At 39.0% G+C, this 17,386-nt stretch overlaps 1 protein-coding gene across 2 annotated transcripts in view; it reads right to left on the reverse strand.

Annotated features, from left to right (window-relative positions):
- Nucleotides 1-2,885: 2,885 nt before the first annotated feature.
- Nucleotides 2,886-17,386, reverse strand: part of ANKRD10 (ankyrin repeat domain 10) — a 36,571-nt gene continuing 22,070 nt past the window's right edge. Inside the window, exons 4-6 of one of the 2 annotated variants that reach the window (XM_027444220.3) lie at nucleotides 10,923-11,158; nucleotides 7,421-7,516; nucleotides 2,886-4,560 (exon numbers count right to left, since the gene is read on the reverse strand). In XM_027444220.3, the coding sequence (XP_027300021.1) occupies nucleotides 4,076-4,560; nucleotides 7,421-7,516; nucleotides 10,923-11,158 (817 nt within the window). In that variant the 3' untranslated portion in view covers nucleotides 2,886-4,075. The remainder of the gene's footprint in view (nucleotides 4,561-7,420; nucleotides 7,517-10,922; nucleotides 11,159-17,386) is intronic. The other variant, XM_027444225.3, reaches the window with a different exon arrangement.

A 17,386-nucleotide genomic window follows, 5' to 3' on the forward strand; every position in this document is an offset into this window, starting at 1 on the left:
GTAAATTTAGTTTCAAAGAACCATTCCCAGAACCAAAACAATGCTAAGACAAAGCATCCCATAAACCAATGTTCTGTTGATAAAAGCCTTGAAAGGGTCTGGAGGGGAAGATGTACAAGGAGCAGCTGAGGCCCCTTGGTTTGCTCAGCCCCGAGCAGAGCAGGCTGAGGGGAGGCCTCATGGTGGCCTGCAGCTCCCTCACGAGGGGAGCGGAGGGGCAGGTGCTGAGCTCTGCTCTCTGGGGACAGTGACAGGACCCGAGGGAATGGCATGGAGCTGGGACAGGGGAGGGTCAGGCCGAGGGTTAGGGAAAGGGTCTGCACCCAGAGGGTGCTCGGGCACTGGGACAGGCTCCTCAGGGCAGTGGTCACGGCACTGAGCCTGACGGAGTTCAAGGAGTGTTTGGACAATGCTCTCAGACACATGGTCTGATTTTTGGGTGGTCCTGTGTGGAGCCAGGAGTAGGACTCAATGGCCCTTGTAGGTCCCTTCCAACGCAGGATACTCCATGATTCTGTTAACAGCATTATGCAGGCCTGAAGACTGCTTGTGAGCCCTACCAGGCTTTTAGGACTTTTCTACTGGTTTAATGATGCAAAACCAGAAAAGTCCTCAGTATTTTGCTTTACTTTGTTCAACATCTTCATCGATGACCTTGATGAGGGAACAGGGTCCACCCTCAGCAAGTGTGCCAGTGATACAAAGCTGACATGCCAGAGGGCTGTGTTGCCATTCAGAGTGGCCTCAACAGGCTGGAGGGTTGGGCCAAGAGGGACCTCACGAAGTTCAACAAGGGCAAGTGCAAAGTCCTGCATCTGGGAAGGAGCAACCGGACATATCAGTACAGGCTGGGGGATGACCTTCTGGAGAGGAGCTCTGAGAAGGACCTGGAGGTCCTGGTGGACGACAGGTTGACCATGAGCCAGCACTGTGCCCTTGTGGCCAAGAGGGCTAATGGGATCCTGGCGTGCATTAAAAGGAGTGTGGCCAGCAGGTCAAGGGAGGTGATCCTCCCCCTCTGCTCTGCCCTGGCCAGGCCTCACCTGGAGTACTGTGTCCAGTTCTGGGCTCCCTGGTACAAGAAAGACAGGGATCTCCTGGAAAGAGTCCAGCGGAGGGCCACAAAGATGATACGGGGCCTGGAGCATCTTCCCTATGAGGAAAGGCTGAGAGACCTGGGTCTGTTCATCCTGGAGAAAAGAAGACTGAGAGGGGATGTTATCCATGTTTATAAATACCTGAAGTGTGGGAGACAGAGGGATTTGGCCAACCTCTTTTCAGTGGTTTTTGGGGACAGGACAAGGGGCAATGGCCACAAGATGGAGCACAGGAGGTTCTGCACCAACATGCGAAAGAACTTCTTCACAGTGAGGGTGACGGAGCACTGGAACAGGCTGCCCAGGGAGGTTGTGGAGTCTCCTTCTCTGGAGATATTCAAGGCCTGTCTGGACGCCTACCTGGGCAGCCTGCTCTAGGGAACCTGCTTTGGCAGGGGGGTTGGACCCGATGATCTCTTGAGGTCCCCTCCAACCCCTACACTTCTGTGATTCTGTGATTTTAATAGTAAGATATTTTAAAATAATGTATCTGCGTCATCAGTGATTCTGTGTAGAAAGGCATGACTATACCTGCTACAACTAGGTCCACACTTGACAGTATAAATTCTTAATCTAGTAACTCCTCTCCTGCCAGTGTTGTATGGTTGTACGTCATACAGTCTTCACTGGTCTTCTGCATTTAATTAGAACTTAATACTTAGCTTCCATTGTGCCTGGCAACAGATCCACACCTTGAAATCCGTGTCTACTAGCGTGTGGCTGAACACACACACACACACACACAGATGAACTCACAAGAAGTGCTTTTTAAAGTAAAGCTGTAAGCCCTCTCTTCAAATTTGAAACACAGCCGTCTTCCAAAGTATTTTAAGGTGAAGACATGTGAAAAGCAAGTAAAATAAACCCGAGTGTACACTGTTTTAAAGATCGTGTCTTACAGACTACAAATCTTGTCATGTTAGAGTCACGTATCTAAAATTTTAACGTGAACAGACACGTGCAAACTTAGTTGATACCTGAAGAAAGTTCTTGAAGATTCAGTTTATAGCTAAGTACTCAAGATGACAGTGATTATTATTAGTACAAGATGCTTTGATTTATTTGAAAAACAAAAAATGAAGCACATGCAGCAAGCTCTGGAAATACTAAAAAAATCCCCAAGCCAAGCACAACAACAAATTTAAGCTAATGTCTTGTGTGAGCATGATGGCAACGGCACGTGCTTCCAGGCACCACATCAGCAAATTCAATCTAAGAACACAGCCCAGATGCAGTTCTTCAAGCACATGCATGCCAGAAATAGCTTGTCTCAGGTGGGATTCACCTTTCTTTAATCATCTTGTTTGTCTCCAGGAGGCACCGCGGAGTTTTGCTGGTCTGGCCAACAATCTGCAAAACGCCCGGTCAATTTTCCTACCAGTGCAGCTCAGCCAGAATGCAGCTCTCCATCTGAATACACTGCAGGTATCGGGTAGTGAACCGCACAGAGTGTAAAGTGTATTTAAAACATTGACTCCTCTGCAGTCGGTACCATTTTATGTGAAAATGTTCAAGGGAGAGTACAGTTTCCAGGAAAATCAGACAGCCAGTGTTTTTAAGCTATTTTTGCAGTTCAGGGCTGATACAACCTTTACAGTCAGAATATCTACTGTGTGTTTCTGTGATTCAGTCAAGGACAACTTACTCAGTTGTTCACATTTGCTTCCACACACTGACAAAACTAAGCAGTTCTACAGTTATACTGAGAAAGATCACAGAGAAACATGATTTAAAAGCCATTAAGGACTTGCTCAAACTGCCAACAAAATATAATATCTAAACACGGTCTTCAGATACAATGTAATATGTTTATTTTTTTTTAATCCAAATTGTAAAGGTCCCTTTTTAAACAAAACAAAAAAATCAACACAATTCAGAGGGCTTATCTCATTTACCATATTCTTCCCACCCACTCTCCATTTATCATATCACAAAGCAGCAACTTATATTATTAGTGCTCGTATAGTGCACTTATATGAATTCTGATTTGTGTATTAAGCTTTAAATACAATGTATATCCATGAGCATAGCCCAGAGTACACAACATTACATTTTCAAAGCATGTTAAAAAAAGGACAATAAATGTATATCCAAGACAGTCAAACTCAAATATTTTGACCTGGCAAATTCTCTAACAAGTAACAGTAATTTTAAACTGCATACAAAGCAGAACAGTGCCAACATGCCTCCAGTCTGTGAGCTATGGTAAAATATCAAGCATACACGTAAAGAGGAGAAGCAAAAGGAAGATGCCACAAATTCAGAACTAACCTGAGGCACACCCAACTGCGACTGAACAAAGGCAACCCACCTTCCCACTCTATAATGCAAAGAGCCCAACAACAACAAAAAGCACTCCTATGCTACGGAAAAAGTTAATGTTTAACTTTCTCCAAATTTTGTCTCCGCATTTTTAAACAACTCGCTCAAAAAATGTAAAGATGAACATCTAATTATACTGAACAAATGTACAAAACCGTAAAGTCAGAGAAGCTCCGTAAGATTGCCACTTTTCAACCTTGCATAGTGATAGCTGGCATTGATATTGCTACCATAGCTTCAGCAGAAGATAGGGAAAAGGAAAATCTTTACTTCTAAGTATGCACATATGTAACATTTTCTTCACAAAATTCATTTAAACGTTGTTTTAATAAAAGGGGAAACAGCTCTAAAAAGGGAAAGATAGTGTTCACAAGCTGAGAAATAAAAAAATACAAAACCAGAACATTCCATAAAAAATGAAAATCATAACCATTCCATCATAACAGTACCTATTTTACCACTAAATAAGCCCCATACATGCAACAAACTACAACTATTGTATAAGGCTGTCAAATTAAAGGTTTACTTCTCATATAAACAAAGTGTAAAAATAGCAATAAGTTGCAATCTTCAAATTTAATGCTATGTGAGGATTTTGTCCCCCCAGATTCATTTGGTAGCAATTTCAATATGCGTTTGATACAAAGGTCATCGATCTAGGAACCGTGGTACAAATACATTGTGCCTAAGACAGTGTTGTCATACCTCTGTTCGACTTTAACAGAATTGGAATGCTCAACAACACTACTAAGCTCGGGGATGCTTTCAGCAGTATCCCCAAAACCATGGTAGTGTCCATAGTGCAAAGTATCTCCAGGGTCTTCCACCCACGAGGGCCGGTTGGAAACGCAGCTGCTCGGGCTTCCATTCAGGTGAAGGGACCCACACATATCAGTGGGGTTATTCATGGCCTTTTCCGGCTCCTCGGTGCCATTACTGGTATGAATCCGATGCCTGCCGGGAGAAGTTATCCCAGGAATGATGCCGTTAGGTGTTATTGTTACACACTCCTCACGCCTGGTATCCATCCCACTGAGCTGCTGCGCGGCGGTGAAATCCAAATGTCCATTGATGGCACATCCATTTGTCAGTGCATTCAATATGGAGCTACTGCTATTCATATCTGCATTAAGAAATACACCTGTCACCAAAAATTAAGAATAAATCGAAATACATCAAAACGTCTCCACTACACTCCACTTATCTTAAAAACGTTTCCATACACAGCTTTGAAAATAAATCTGCCCTTTCTTTATTTGTAACAACATCGGTAGTTCAAAGCAAGGAGAGCTGAGCACTAAGCTTGAGTCATGGACTGTGATGTCAAAATATCTATCTACATTCAATGTGCAAATATACTGGTATTAATCGTTCAAAGACAAGGTGAATTGCTCAGAAATGATTTCATTTAAGTCTATGAAACAAGTGTAGCAGGCAGCATTCCAGACAGCACTTTGAAAGGTGGAATAAAAGGCTTCATTCCATCCTAAATGTAATGCCCTCTTGGGATAAAAGATCATATATGTACAAGAACTGAGTATCTCTGAGAGGGTGATGAGCCGTTTTTTTATTAATTTTTATTTTCAGTAATAAATAATCTGTGTTTATTTATTTATTTTTCTTTTCAGTGGTCACTCTCACAGCATGGTATACTCTGAAGAAGGCCAAAAAAAAAGAAATACTATGTTGGGAGGCTAATATAAAATGTTTCAAAGTTCCTTTATTCAGAAAGTACTTCAGTTTATCTAGCAGCCTGCTAGATAAGATCGTGAGCAGGTTTATATTTAATGAGTTTATAATAACATCTGTACAATCCACATGCAAAAGGCCATACAATAGCAACAGCAGAGTGCACAGAAGACTAAAAAAGGTTAATGGCAGGAAACAAAATTCTAAAAACGTGCATGCAAAAAAAAAAAAAAAAGAGACAACTGTTTTAGAGCAATTTCTCTTTTGAATTTAGTAATTAGTACAATAATTATTATTTCCATTAACAGATTTCAGCAGTGCGGCTGAAATGTATTTTTTTGCAGTGGTACTCAAAAGTACTAGCTCAAAAGCTGCATGATATATTCTGCCTTAAAAATGCCTACCAGCAAAGGATGTTTAAAAGTTACATCTATATTGGTAAAGATTAGCAAGGCAAATGTAGAAATGCAGACCCATAAGGTGACATTTAAAGATTTTACATTGTTCTTGTGCTCAGATACATGCACGTGTTTGTGTATACATGAATGCATAAACCTATGTGCAAAACAGGGTTGTATTTACTCTGTATTTGCAAATCAAGCCCATAATTAGACTGCGGGTAACTATCCACACGTATAAAACATTGTGTTTTTGTTAAAGTGATGTATTATGAGTACCACTGTTTGACAAGGAAGAACCAGAAGCTTTGGTTCCCTATTAGTCCTCCGCATGGACATGATTTGAAATATGGATTACGATACTGATACTTCACATACAGCACTGCACAATGCCAAGAAATGTATTAGCTTTGTAATTCAGTGGATATACTAACCGGAATTTCCTGTATCATCCCTACATGAGTTAAAATAACCACATCAACTGAACTGGCTAACCACAAATTCTCACTGAAAGTGAAAAAAAAAAAAAAAAGCACCCAAACCCATCAAGACATCAAGGCTAATACTTCAGTGATGAAAACGCACAGAAGGAATTTCAGATAGTGTTTATTAACTGAAAAGTGCAAAATGTTAACTGGTTAAAAATAAACCCTTATAGGCTGGCTTTGCCAAATCAAATTTAATAAAAATGGCACTACTGTTAGTTAATATGCAAAAGTAGGTAATGAATAATTCTAGTGATAATTATAGAATGTTACTACTTGTTAAAAATTAGCACCTATAGCAAGAGAGAATATTTATGAAAGACAATCATTTTTCCATAAATAAGAACACTTGGTAATTATCACTGGAAAATATCATAATCTACTTTTTAAGTACTGACTGTATATATATGTATATATATTACTTCTAATATATTAAAATATCTATCCGTCATCATTCCCTTTGGCGAATCTGATCTGTGGTACAAAGCATAAGCATTTTTATCACAGAACACACTAAGAAATTCATTTCTCAATAATAATGATAATGCACTATAATAGTAACTCTATGAACACCCCGGGGTTACCAAAAGCATCTTGATTCAGCAGCCCTGAAAAAATCTTAGACCTTTAATATTCACTAGCACTACTGACATGATGACTGTTTCATGAAGATCAATGTACAAAGTCCAAACAATTTTCCAAGGTACTTTAGTTCCAAATACCAGTTTAAGACCAGCAATATGAAGCTTTTTATTTGCATTAAAAACCACAGATTTGCTCATAGCAGGATCCTGCACTTATATTGCTGTCTGAATAAATTTTAAACACACTACGTATGTCTAGACTACCCTATATAGCATTTCTTGAACTATTTTGAATATAGCTTAGTTGTTATATTATTTTCAAAGCTATATATAAGTGCTACAATGTTTCCCTATCAAGTCTTATTAGCAATGAAATCTATTTAATGGAAATGAAATGAATCACTTAAATTGTTTCTGAATCTTCTGTAACCTGAAATCATAGCAACTAAAAGCAAGGCACAACATAATACAAGCCTTAAGTTAAAAGTGAAACAGCCACTGTCGATTTCGGTTTATCTGAGAACTACTAACAAACCTTCTCTTTCACCATTACAATATTTGTCATGAAACAGCTAATTTTAGATACCCACTAAAACCCCAGAATAGTGGGCGTTACAGCGATACAATGGTTTTCGAGACTCTAGATGACAATGTGCAAAAGTAAAGGATTAAGTCTTATACTTAAAAATAAAATGCGTATTGGTTCTTGCAACGACAAGGCGTTTGCATTGCAGAAACAGTGTATATTTCAATTTCTTTTGGTCCAACAGAACTACTCTCCTGTTGTTTGGTGTCTTCAACCATTTGAATGTTGTTGTAGTTAACAGGAAACTGTCCACTCCCACCTGATACAACAGCAAACTCTCTGTCAACGTGCATATTGTCAGCATCGTCCTCAACTCCTCCATTCATCATTGGTATTAAGCCATCAAAGCTGTAAGCTGACGGAAAAAAAGACGCAAGCTTAGTCACTGGTGCACACTTCAACATTCAGCCAACAGGTGAGTATTTTGGTTATTAAAACAAGAACTTTCTACATAGAAATCTTGGAATCAGAGAAAGGTTTGGGTTGGAAGGGACCTTAAAGCCCACCCAGTCCCACCCCCCCTGCCATGGGCAGGGACACCTCCCACCAGCCCAGGTTGCCCAAAGCCCCATTCAGCCTGGCCTTGTATCTTAATTGCTTGCTTTTGAAAGCTTCTGACGTGTTTTGAGATTCCAAATGGAAAAGGAGCAAACGCTCAGTAGTTACACTGTCATTTCCATCCCTCAAAATGGAGAATTACCAGAGTACCTATCACACTTTGCACCTGTGTATCAGTTGCTAGACTGACGTACTAACAGGTTGACTAAAGAGGAATTTACGTTACCCACATTTAGGCTTTACAGCGCGCCCGATGGATATGAAGGTCTCTATCCCCGAGGATGTTTGCCTGGCCAGCTGGGACTGCTCCCTCCTTGGCTGCCAGTTCCCAAAAACCCCATCCCAGCCCTACAAGACTGCTCCAGGGCTCCCTTCAAGAGCTGAACAAACCAATCTCTTTTCTGATAAAGCCAAGAAGTGGCTACTCTGCTGTGGGAAATGCTTTAACAAGCCAGATGGACTTGACTGCAGCGTCTCTTACAGCTACCAGCTGAGGTACTCCTCCAGTATCAGCCCAGCAGACCCCACACTGCTCTCACACCGACACTAACACACCTTTTCGTACCCTGCATACACTCAGCACTGTTTTAAATGGTTACATTAGTAGACTGCAAGTCAGCTTGCATTACCTTGGGCACAACAGAAATGTTGGTAATTTGTTTGTAAGGATCCTCCAGCAATTACTAATGTGTTTCAGGGCCAAAGAGCTCGCATGGGGCTTAAAGGAGATCACGGCCTTGGATCAGTGAATCTCACATCATCCTAAACTAGGAAGGGAAAGGCATATTCTGCAGTGAACCAGAGGAATATGACATGCAGTTCCATGCTGGCACATCCAAGGGTACACCCAGCATCGTTCCCTGTCCCCATCCCACAAATGGCAGGCAGCAGCAGCCACGGTGCTGATACAGCCGGTCACCTCTTGCTCACAGCGAGCCAGCCTTGTGTGGAACACGCAGGACAGCCTGCCGAGGGCCAGGAGTTAGGGGGACGGGGATGGGACTGTGACAAATGCACCTGTAAGATGGGTTGGCCCTGCGTGCATCACCTGTGCATTTGACCCCGTGCACCAACCAGCCTGGGAAGCAGGAAGAAGGTGCTGGATCAAATTTCATAAAAATGGACATAAAACATAAAACCCTGCTAATGTTTCTAAGCCCAAACTATCTCGTGTATGTTCTGAATGCTGTCTTGCAACAGGAGTAGTTACAGATGTGTATTTGTTACACTTAGCTTATGGTGCTCATTTTTATATTCCAATAGCAGAGAGTAATTCATTTCCATCACAGTGTATCATGTATCAGCATTGCACAATTTTGAGGCCAAAGGGTTTTAATACCGTGTGCCTGGCAGCAGGTATACATGTGTGCATATAAACAAAATTATGTGTACGTAACTCATGCCCCCTGCCCAGTTTAGCTATTTCAGGACAGCTCAAGTATTTCTCCCAACCCTACTGCTTATGGTCTCATGGTAAGGCACAATGTAGAGGTTTTCCAAAGGAGAAATTTTTCTAACTCAGGGTATGGCCATCAAAACCCTACCCCTTCCAGCAAACACAGAGCGCCTGCACTCTCTGAAATCCAGAATCTGCCACGCAAGCTTTAAAGGAAAGGACAAGAGGACAGTGTGCCTGTGATAAGGGCAAAATTGCCCCAAAATTGGTAGTGCTTTGGAAAAAGGCTAGCTAAGCACGAAGATACACTGATGACTTCTCATTACTCACCTTTACTGTTTACAAAGTGCCTCAAGACCAGTGACTCATTCCCACCCCAACAGGCTTCCTGCATTAATATGACAGACACTACTGATGCCGATGCCTTTGAAGGCAGACACATCTGATCAGAAACTTCAGTTTCAAGTCTGGATGCACCTCTTAATTACTCTGAAAACCCTCAAGCAAATGCAGCAAAGCATTTCCCTTTGCTTGCAAAGGTCTTAAAGAATCATACTTGTAAAAAAAATTCAAGAATTACTCACACTGCTTCTCTACTCTAATGTCTCCATTTTTGGTGAGGAGACCTCATTCACTTAAACATAATTTTGTTTGCCCCATCCGCAGCTGCAGCTGTTATGCTGAAAGGAAATGCAGATACTGCTATTTCTTGGCAACATACATCATAAAAATAGCTAGCCCAGTGCCACTCCTGCACATTTTGGGGAAACACAACCTCGTGACTAGATTGGAGGAATTTTCTGGAACTAAGAGATTGCTGGTTATGAACCATCAGAAGGAATAACTCTTAAATACTACGGAGAGACAATACTGATGTCATTTACATTGTCCGTTATCAATTTTAAAGCATTGTTTTGGCCTCATTTCCACTCTTGTTCACTGGAATTAAGCACCAGCTGAGCCCATTTTATTTGGCTTGCTGGAGGCCGCATCTGTTAGAGCAACATAAATTTTAACTGATGAAAGTGTCTTCAGTGACGACCTGCAGAGTCCCTCTCCCAGTGCTGGACGCAGGAATAACAAAGGAGGTTTGAATACCGAATGCTGGATTCCCTTTAATTTAATGGAGTTTAAGACCAGAACTATCAAGGTACTACCCCATCATGGCTGGCAGGGGAAGCAGTGATACCCTCATCGTACAAGGCCGAAAATGAATCCTCAGGATTCATTCTAGTCTGACACCCTCCTGTAACTTATCCGTTCCCCTTCCCTTGGAACAAAATCCTGGGGATTTAATGTACGCTCACTGAATGTCACCCATATAATCTGTATCAACTGAGAAACTTTTTTTTTGCATCACATTTATTTCATCCATCTTGCCTAGTAAACAGTTTCTGAAGTGTGAATGAATCCTGAAATGGAAAATTACCATCAGAACACCCGGGCTTCTTTGTGAATTAAGGCAATATTATGTTGCTCTCCAAAACAAGAAGAAATTGAGGAAGGAGCAGAAGCTAATTTCAGCTGCTGCTCTTCTGCATGTTATTCTTGGCATCATGTAACTGCAGAACTCTCCGGAAATAGAAATTTCTGAACATGCCAAGATGCTAACAGGGATCTTATGGCATATGGATATTCTTCAAAGGATGGAAAGCTTTATTTACCTACCTCTTGTATTCACATGTATTTTAAGTATGTCGGTGAGTTTGTGAATAATACTCAACATCCAGTCTGAAAGGCTTTAAAATGTTTATTTTCCTTTCTTGGCAACAACGTCACCCCATCCCTTTTACCTCTAGTGTCTCACCTTCCGTTCTAGCTTTCTTTACTCCAGCAGACTCCGTGTCTTCAAAGGATCTCTTTCGACTTGTCCCACCACTGAATGGGTTGGGACCTGCGTTCTGATGAACCCCATTTAAGGTGCCATTGCTATAGTAACGATTCAGGTGACAGTTCTGGAGGTTCAAGAGAAACTGGGCACATTCTTGGAAGCCCTGGGTATGTGCAAGGTCTGCTGCTGTCAGGCCACTGGCATTTCTCAAGCTGTACAATACAAAGAAACTGAATTACACTCATTCATCAACCTAGCTGGCTGCTGCTGCTGCCCTTACTGACTATCTATCTGTTGGCGATGAGAGAAAGCATACACTTAGCAAATTTCCATTAAGAAATTAGTTATCAATCTTAGTATTATAACTAACTTAACTTTTCTCACATATATCTGGCTTCTAAGCAAAATTTGGGAGACAAAACACTTTAAAATAAAATCAATATACTATATGCCTTAAAAAAGCATCTTCCTATTTAAACTTCTCAAAACGCTTTATTCTAAAATAGTCTGAAGACCTGATCTTTACGTAAACTTCAGACTAATTTAAGCCTTGAACGTTACCATCTTCTGCAGTTTATTTTGCAATCTCTATCTTGAGTAAAAGATCAAATACTCAAAACAAACTTAACATGACTTGGCAATTGTCCATGGCATTCTGGTTTCTAAGGTAACAACAACATCACTGTTCCTCCTAACAATAAAATATACACATACATAGAAAAAAAAAAAAGATAAGATGCTATACTTAGTTATGCTTTGCTTATAGTTTTTTTTTTTTTTTTCTGGTTTGTTTCTCATTTCAAAGTGTGTGACATCATAAGTGTTGGGACTTGCTTTGTTATTTGAACCAAGACTTTTTCCACGTACAAGAGAAATGGCACTGGATTTTGAACATCCTAATATACCAAGGAGCTTATAAATGAAACCACATTAAGACATGTAGACTTGTGGAGGTTTAATTTGCAAGAATGCTGTAGGCCATGTATTTACACAAACATACAGTATGTCTGTGCTTAGACATACAGGATCCTGTCAGAAGGAAGCACAGAGAACTGGCAACAAGAAGGCTAGAAGTGACACAACTAGACTGTGAAGCAAAAGATATGCCAATGAATCTTTCCTACTTTTCCCCCTCCTTTCAAACCATAGTTAACTAGTCAGAAAAAATGGATTTTTGTTTCTTGGCTTCAGTAGTTTATACTACAGTATATACTGTAGTAGTTGAAGTCTAAGACTTAAAAGTCCAGAAAGAGTCTAGCCACAGAATGAGAATTCAGAAGATGAAGAGACCTGACTTCTCTGTTGTAACTCACATCAAGTAGAAGACAACTCAATCCAGCTCATGCAAAGAACACAGGGAACAAAACTCAGCTTTACTTCCTAGAACACTGCAATTTATTTGCTGTAACAATGAAAGACCAGACAGATCTTCAGAAACTATTGCAGCAAGGCTAATTCCATAAATAGATACAGCTACATTATGTAAGGTTTGGAAGGGTACTTTGAAATACTACAGAACCAGAAAGGTTATTAACTATGAAGATCAGGGTAATCTCATTCCATTCTAGACTATTTTAAGTGGTCACTTACTTGGACTACTAGTGAAAATCCAGAGAAGTGCAGCAAAGAGCATCCCAAAAAGCAAGAATTTAGGAGACTGAAAAAGCTATTTGGTCAAAAGAAATGAAGTCTCGAGGTGGAAATATCAGCTTCAAACACCTAACAAACAGCTGCGAAGTGTTCTGTGCATCTAGCACTGGCAGTATATGAATGGGATTAACAAGAGCTAAGTATATTTTAAGTAAGGCACTAGGAGAAAGTTTCAGAGTATAAAGTTGGTTAGGGCTGTTGAATCTCCAAAGTGTTTTTTCACCTGCTTCTTTTTAAGAACAGACTATGAGGCCAGAAATTCTGTGAAACGTAGTCAATCCTTTCCAGGGCTACCCCAGATGGCCTGCTGAAGGTCCTGCTAACCAGTATTCATGTGCTCTTCTGGCAGTTCTAATTTACTTGTGTTGTAATACAGATGTAATATTTCAAAATTGATTTTGAACAAAGTGACTAACTCCATTCTGTCTAAATGGTTTTACATTTGCTGGCCCAAAATGGAAAATAAAAGAATTCTAAATGAGCACATTAAAGATATGCAAAGATAAAAGCACGACCAAAACAATATGGTGTTGACTGAACACCTAATTTAATAAAATACCAATGAATAATAAATCTACCACTTAGCAAATGTTGTTGAACAGTATAGCTCTGCTTTGAAAAATGGACTGTAAGACATAAAAACAGACTGTAAGATTTAACTGTGAGACAGACTTTAAGTTACCATTTCCCAAAGTAATGGTGATATAAGCTGCAAGAGGCATTTGGAGATGTACGAACTAAGACCCAAGAGTGTAAGGCTACATGTACTAAATTTTGAGAAAGTTTGTTTCTCAACTTTGTGAGATTTTTTAGATCTCTCCCCTCCCCACTTCTTAAACGTCTTATTCCTAACAGGCAAACAAAAAAGCACTTGTCCTAAAGAAGTATTTTAGAAATATTGCATAGATTTTTCTAGGGGCTCAAGCAGACTGGATGTAACATTCTTGATTTTAAGACTTTAGAAATTTCTCTCTTAAAAATCTGAGTCTGAATTTAACAATTTCACAAGAACTCACTTTGTCAGGAAGTTAGCAAAAAAAAAAAAAAAGAAAAAATGTAAAGTCAAATAAAAGGGGATGTAGATGACTCCAGAAACTCGCTGGCCAACTGCTACTCAAGAGAAAACAACTGCAAAGTTCTCTCTGCTTTCTCTCAGTGGGAATAATAATACGAGGAATTCTTCTACATTTGGTTGTCAAGTTCTGTGAATTTAATAGAAACTTGATTATTCTAGGACTTTCAAATCCTTTCACATTTCACTTAAACGTGCTTGTATTCCAATATTTTCAGGAAGGAGAAAAGCAGAAGTCAACAGAAACAGCACAACCTTTGTTTTTTTTTTTTTTTTTTTTTTTGTTTTTTTTTGTTTTTTTTTTGAGAAAATGAAACCTAATCTAGAAAAATAACGTTTTACTTCTTTAGCAGCTTTTTTTAGCCTTCTCTAGGAAAAAAAACAACAACAACAACAAAAAAAAAAAACAACAACCTGTCACTGGAAACACAAATGGCTAAAAGAAGTAGCCATGCTACACTAGCTCATCATAACTGCAAGAAAAAATGGCAAACTCAATTAGCCCATGCATAAATCAGAAAGATAAAGCCCTTAACATATATCATGATTTTACCAGATTGGAATAGCTTTATGACATGAATTCATCAAGAAGTGTTTCCAAAACATGCAATTGAGTAAGAAGTAATGCCATCACTGTGAGGATTCTGAGTGCATAACAGCAAAATCCAGTCCAATACAGCCTTTCCAGAAACCCTGAAGTGAAATACTAGAAAGAATTAAAAAGCTCAGCCAGCTACTCCACCACTCTTTAAAAGCACTGATCTGGACTCCGAGTAGTACTCCCCTGTCACAGCAGCAGTTACAAGGAACTGGGAACACTTCTCCTGAATCTCAAATTACCTCAAATGATGCCAACGTTTGGAAATGAAGCAGCTAGCTCTGCTAGGTCCACAAGCTAATATAAAAGCTGTTAATGTAAACAGACTTTATTACGGAAAGGAAAACAGAAATGGCTCACTGCACTGACCACGTAGAAGATGCATAAGGAGTTCAATCTCTTACGTGCAATCTGTCTCTATGTCAGCTCTTGATTATGAACTGCAGTGATGCAAACTATCAGGTGAAAAAGGAGAAGCAATTATTGAAGATTCTTTTCAATATTAAGCCAACTATGCATGACACAGACTGCATTGTTAAAAAATAAAAAAAAAAAAAAGGAAACTCAGAGAGCTAATCATTGTGTTTAAGTAAATCGTTAACTGCCTCAGTCATTAGAGATGTCCCATGAAAGGCACATTCCTTAATTTCTCACAGCTGCTTACAAGAACAGTTTGACTACATAAAGGATACTTTAACTAAAACCAACTTCAAGACTTTGGCTGTGAAAGAAAAGTAGTGAAAAAAATGCAATCCTTTGGACAAGACGGATGGAAATACCTCAAAGTTTCGTATTTCTTGAAAAACTTTCTTTTCCACCCATCCTTGATTTTTTTTTTTTTTTAAAGTCAAAAATCCTAGTTTTGAGCTGACTTTAACCCTAACCTTGAAATAGCCAAAGAAACTGAGAACATACTATCTGATATTAAATCTTCAGGTAAGTGGCCCTTTTATTCCTTCTCATAATACTGCAAATACGACAGCGCTATTTCTCCAACTATTACTCAGAATGTACAACTTAGCAAGGAACTTTTCTGCAGGTTCTCTCTCTCCCCCCTTCTCTCCCTCTTTTCTTTTCCTTTAAGATACTACACTTGAAAACAAACTTTCAGGAGTTTTCTCAAAACTAGGCTACCTAGCTGAAAGAAGACCAAGCATGTAACAAGCTAGACAGACAGGTATTTTCCAAAGATGCTTTTATGAAGTAGCTATCTAATGTGAAAGAATGGAATAAAGTCATACTAAAGAAAAGAAAATCAGGCTAAGCCTTGAAAAGTTACATGCAAGTTACGATTAGACAGTCTTTTATTAAATAGCACATTCATTGAGTCAGTACAGTATTTTCTATTTACCATCAAACCTCCTCTCTTCTCCAGTAAATCAAGTCCAAAAAAGTAGATGTCTCTGAAGGAGGTCAGTCCAGCTACAGAAACAGGTGGAGAAGCTCAGGAAAGCACACTGAAAACTATACCTCTCAAAAGACGATTCTGGTGTCCTGTTTTTTTTTTTTTTTTGGCACCTACTCCAGACAGGAATATGTATAAAGGGTTGAATTGAAAAAAGTGAGGAACATCTCCGACTTAACCTTACCCAGAACTAAGTGCAGTTTTCGTTGTCAGGAAATTGATTCACTCTACGCTTAGAAAGCACGAACCTTGCATCATTTCCATTTGATTTTCCATTCATATTTGAAAAACAAATGAGTCCTCTTAAGATAACTTGGCAGTATTTCATTTTGCTTTATAGTTTATTCATTGCATTTATGTAACTCTTATTACTGCAGATAAATCAGAATCACAAAAGCATGATGTTATTTACCCTCAGCCTTCTTTGTAGACAAAAATCCAGGAGCTGGGAATGATAAAGATGCATTATTTTCCTTGAAGAATGGAAGTGTGGGATGCTAACTCCAAAGCAAAAGAAATAAAAATACAATTGGAAAGATACATTTTCATACTATAAAATTATTATAAATAGAAAAGGTCCATGAGAATAGTTGACGGAAATCTGGATATGGAGAAGTAGAAGTAGGTGATCTTGAGGTTTCTTGACAGATTACATTTAACACTTGAATTCTGTAGTGACAAGTGTTTTATAAATGAACTGAAAGCACGCACTGTTTATTAAGAGTTAAAACTCTGACTTTTGTATATACATTTATTCACATACCTTCTATAGTGCTTAAACAACACTCTTACAACCCAGTATTTCTTCATTCATCAAGAGATGTCCACAGGCAGTCTTCAAAACTGACTAATCTTGGCATGAAGAGGACTTTTTTTTTTATTTTTTTCCCTCCAGTTGACATCACAACTCCCATTTTAAAGGCCCGGTTCATCTGAGAGTCTTGGTATCAAATTAAAGCAACTATAAAGAGGACACTCTTGAAGCTTATACTTAGGTATTCCCTACTTCTGAGATGCTTTTAAAAAGGCTGCGTGTGTAACTCAATTGTTGTTCATAAATAAATAAATATCCTGACCAAACAGGATTTGCATATAGAAACACAAAGGTAACTTTCAATTTAGCCTTATTTTAGGGAGATTTTTATTATCTCAATCTAACCACAATTTTTTGTTTTGAGAAGTTCCCTAAAGGAAGGAAAAATCTGAGGCAGGCTCTCAGAAAATATGGAAGATAATTCCACTGTGATTAAGGTACAGAGAATACAAAAAAATAACTTAAAATTGTTTAAATGTACCTTCTTGTAAGGAAGATTTACTTCAAGATAACTCAAAAAATTACTTTTAGAAGGATCTGTAGAAAGAAAGACTTGTGTTTCTTGCATTGACTTATAAATTATACTGAATTTACTTAGACAAACTTGATGCTAAGTTGTTTTAGTTGTTCATATTTTTATACTCACTGAAGGAAAAAAATCAAGTACATTTCTGTGTCTTTGATATGTACTACTTGAAATACTCTATCTTCCACTTATAATGTCACATACCTTGAAAAACAAAACAAATGTTTGCTACAAAAATTCAACATTCAATCTTTTTGAAAAAACAGTCATATGCAAAAAATTCCTCCAATTTTAAATAGTGATTACATCACCTACAGCTCACTGTGCTTTTTGTTAATGCCATGCGACAATCTAAGAAAATAAACCACAGTTTTT

Source organism: Anas platyrhynchos, chromosome 1, assembly GCF_047663525.1.
Source record: "Anas platyrhynchos isolate ZD024472 breed Pekin duck chromosome 1, IASCAAS_PekinDuck_T2T, whole genome shotgun sequence".
Lineage (NCBI taxonomy): Eukaryota > Metazoa > Chordata > Aves > Anseriformes > Anatidae > Anas > Anas platyrhynchos.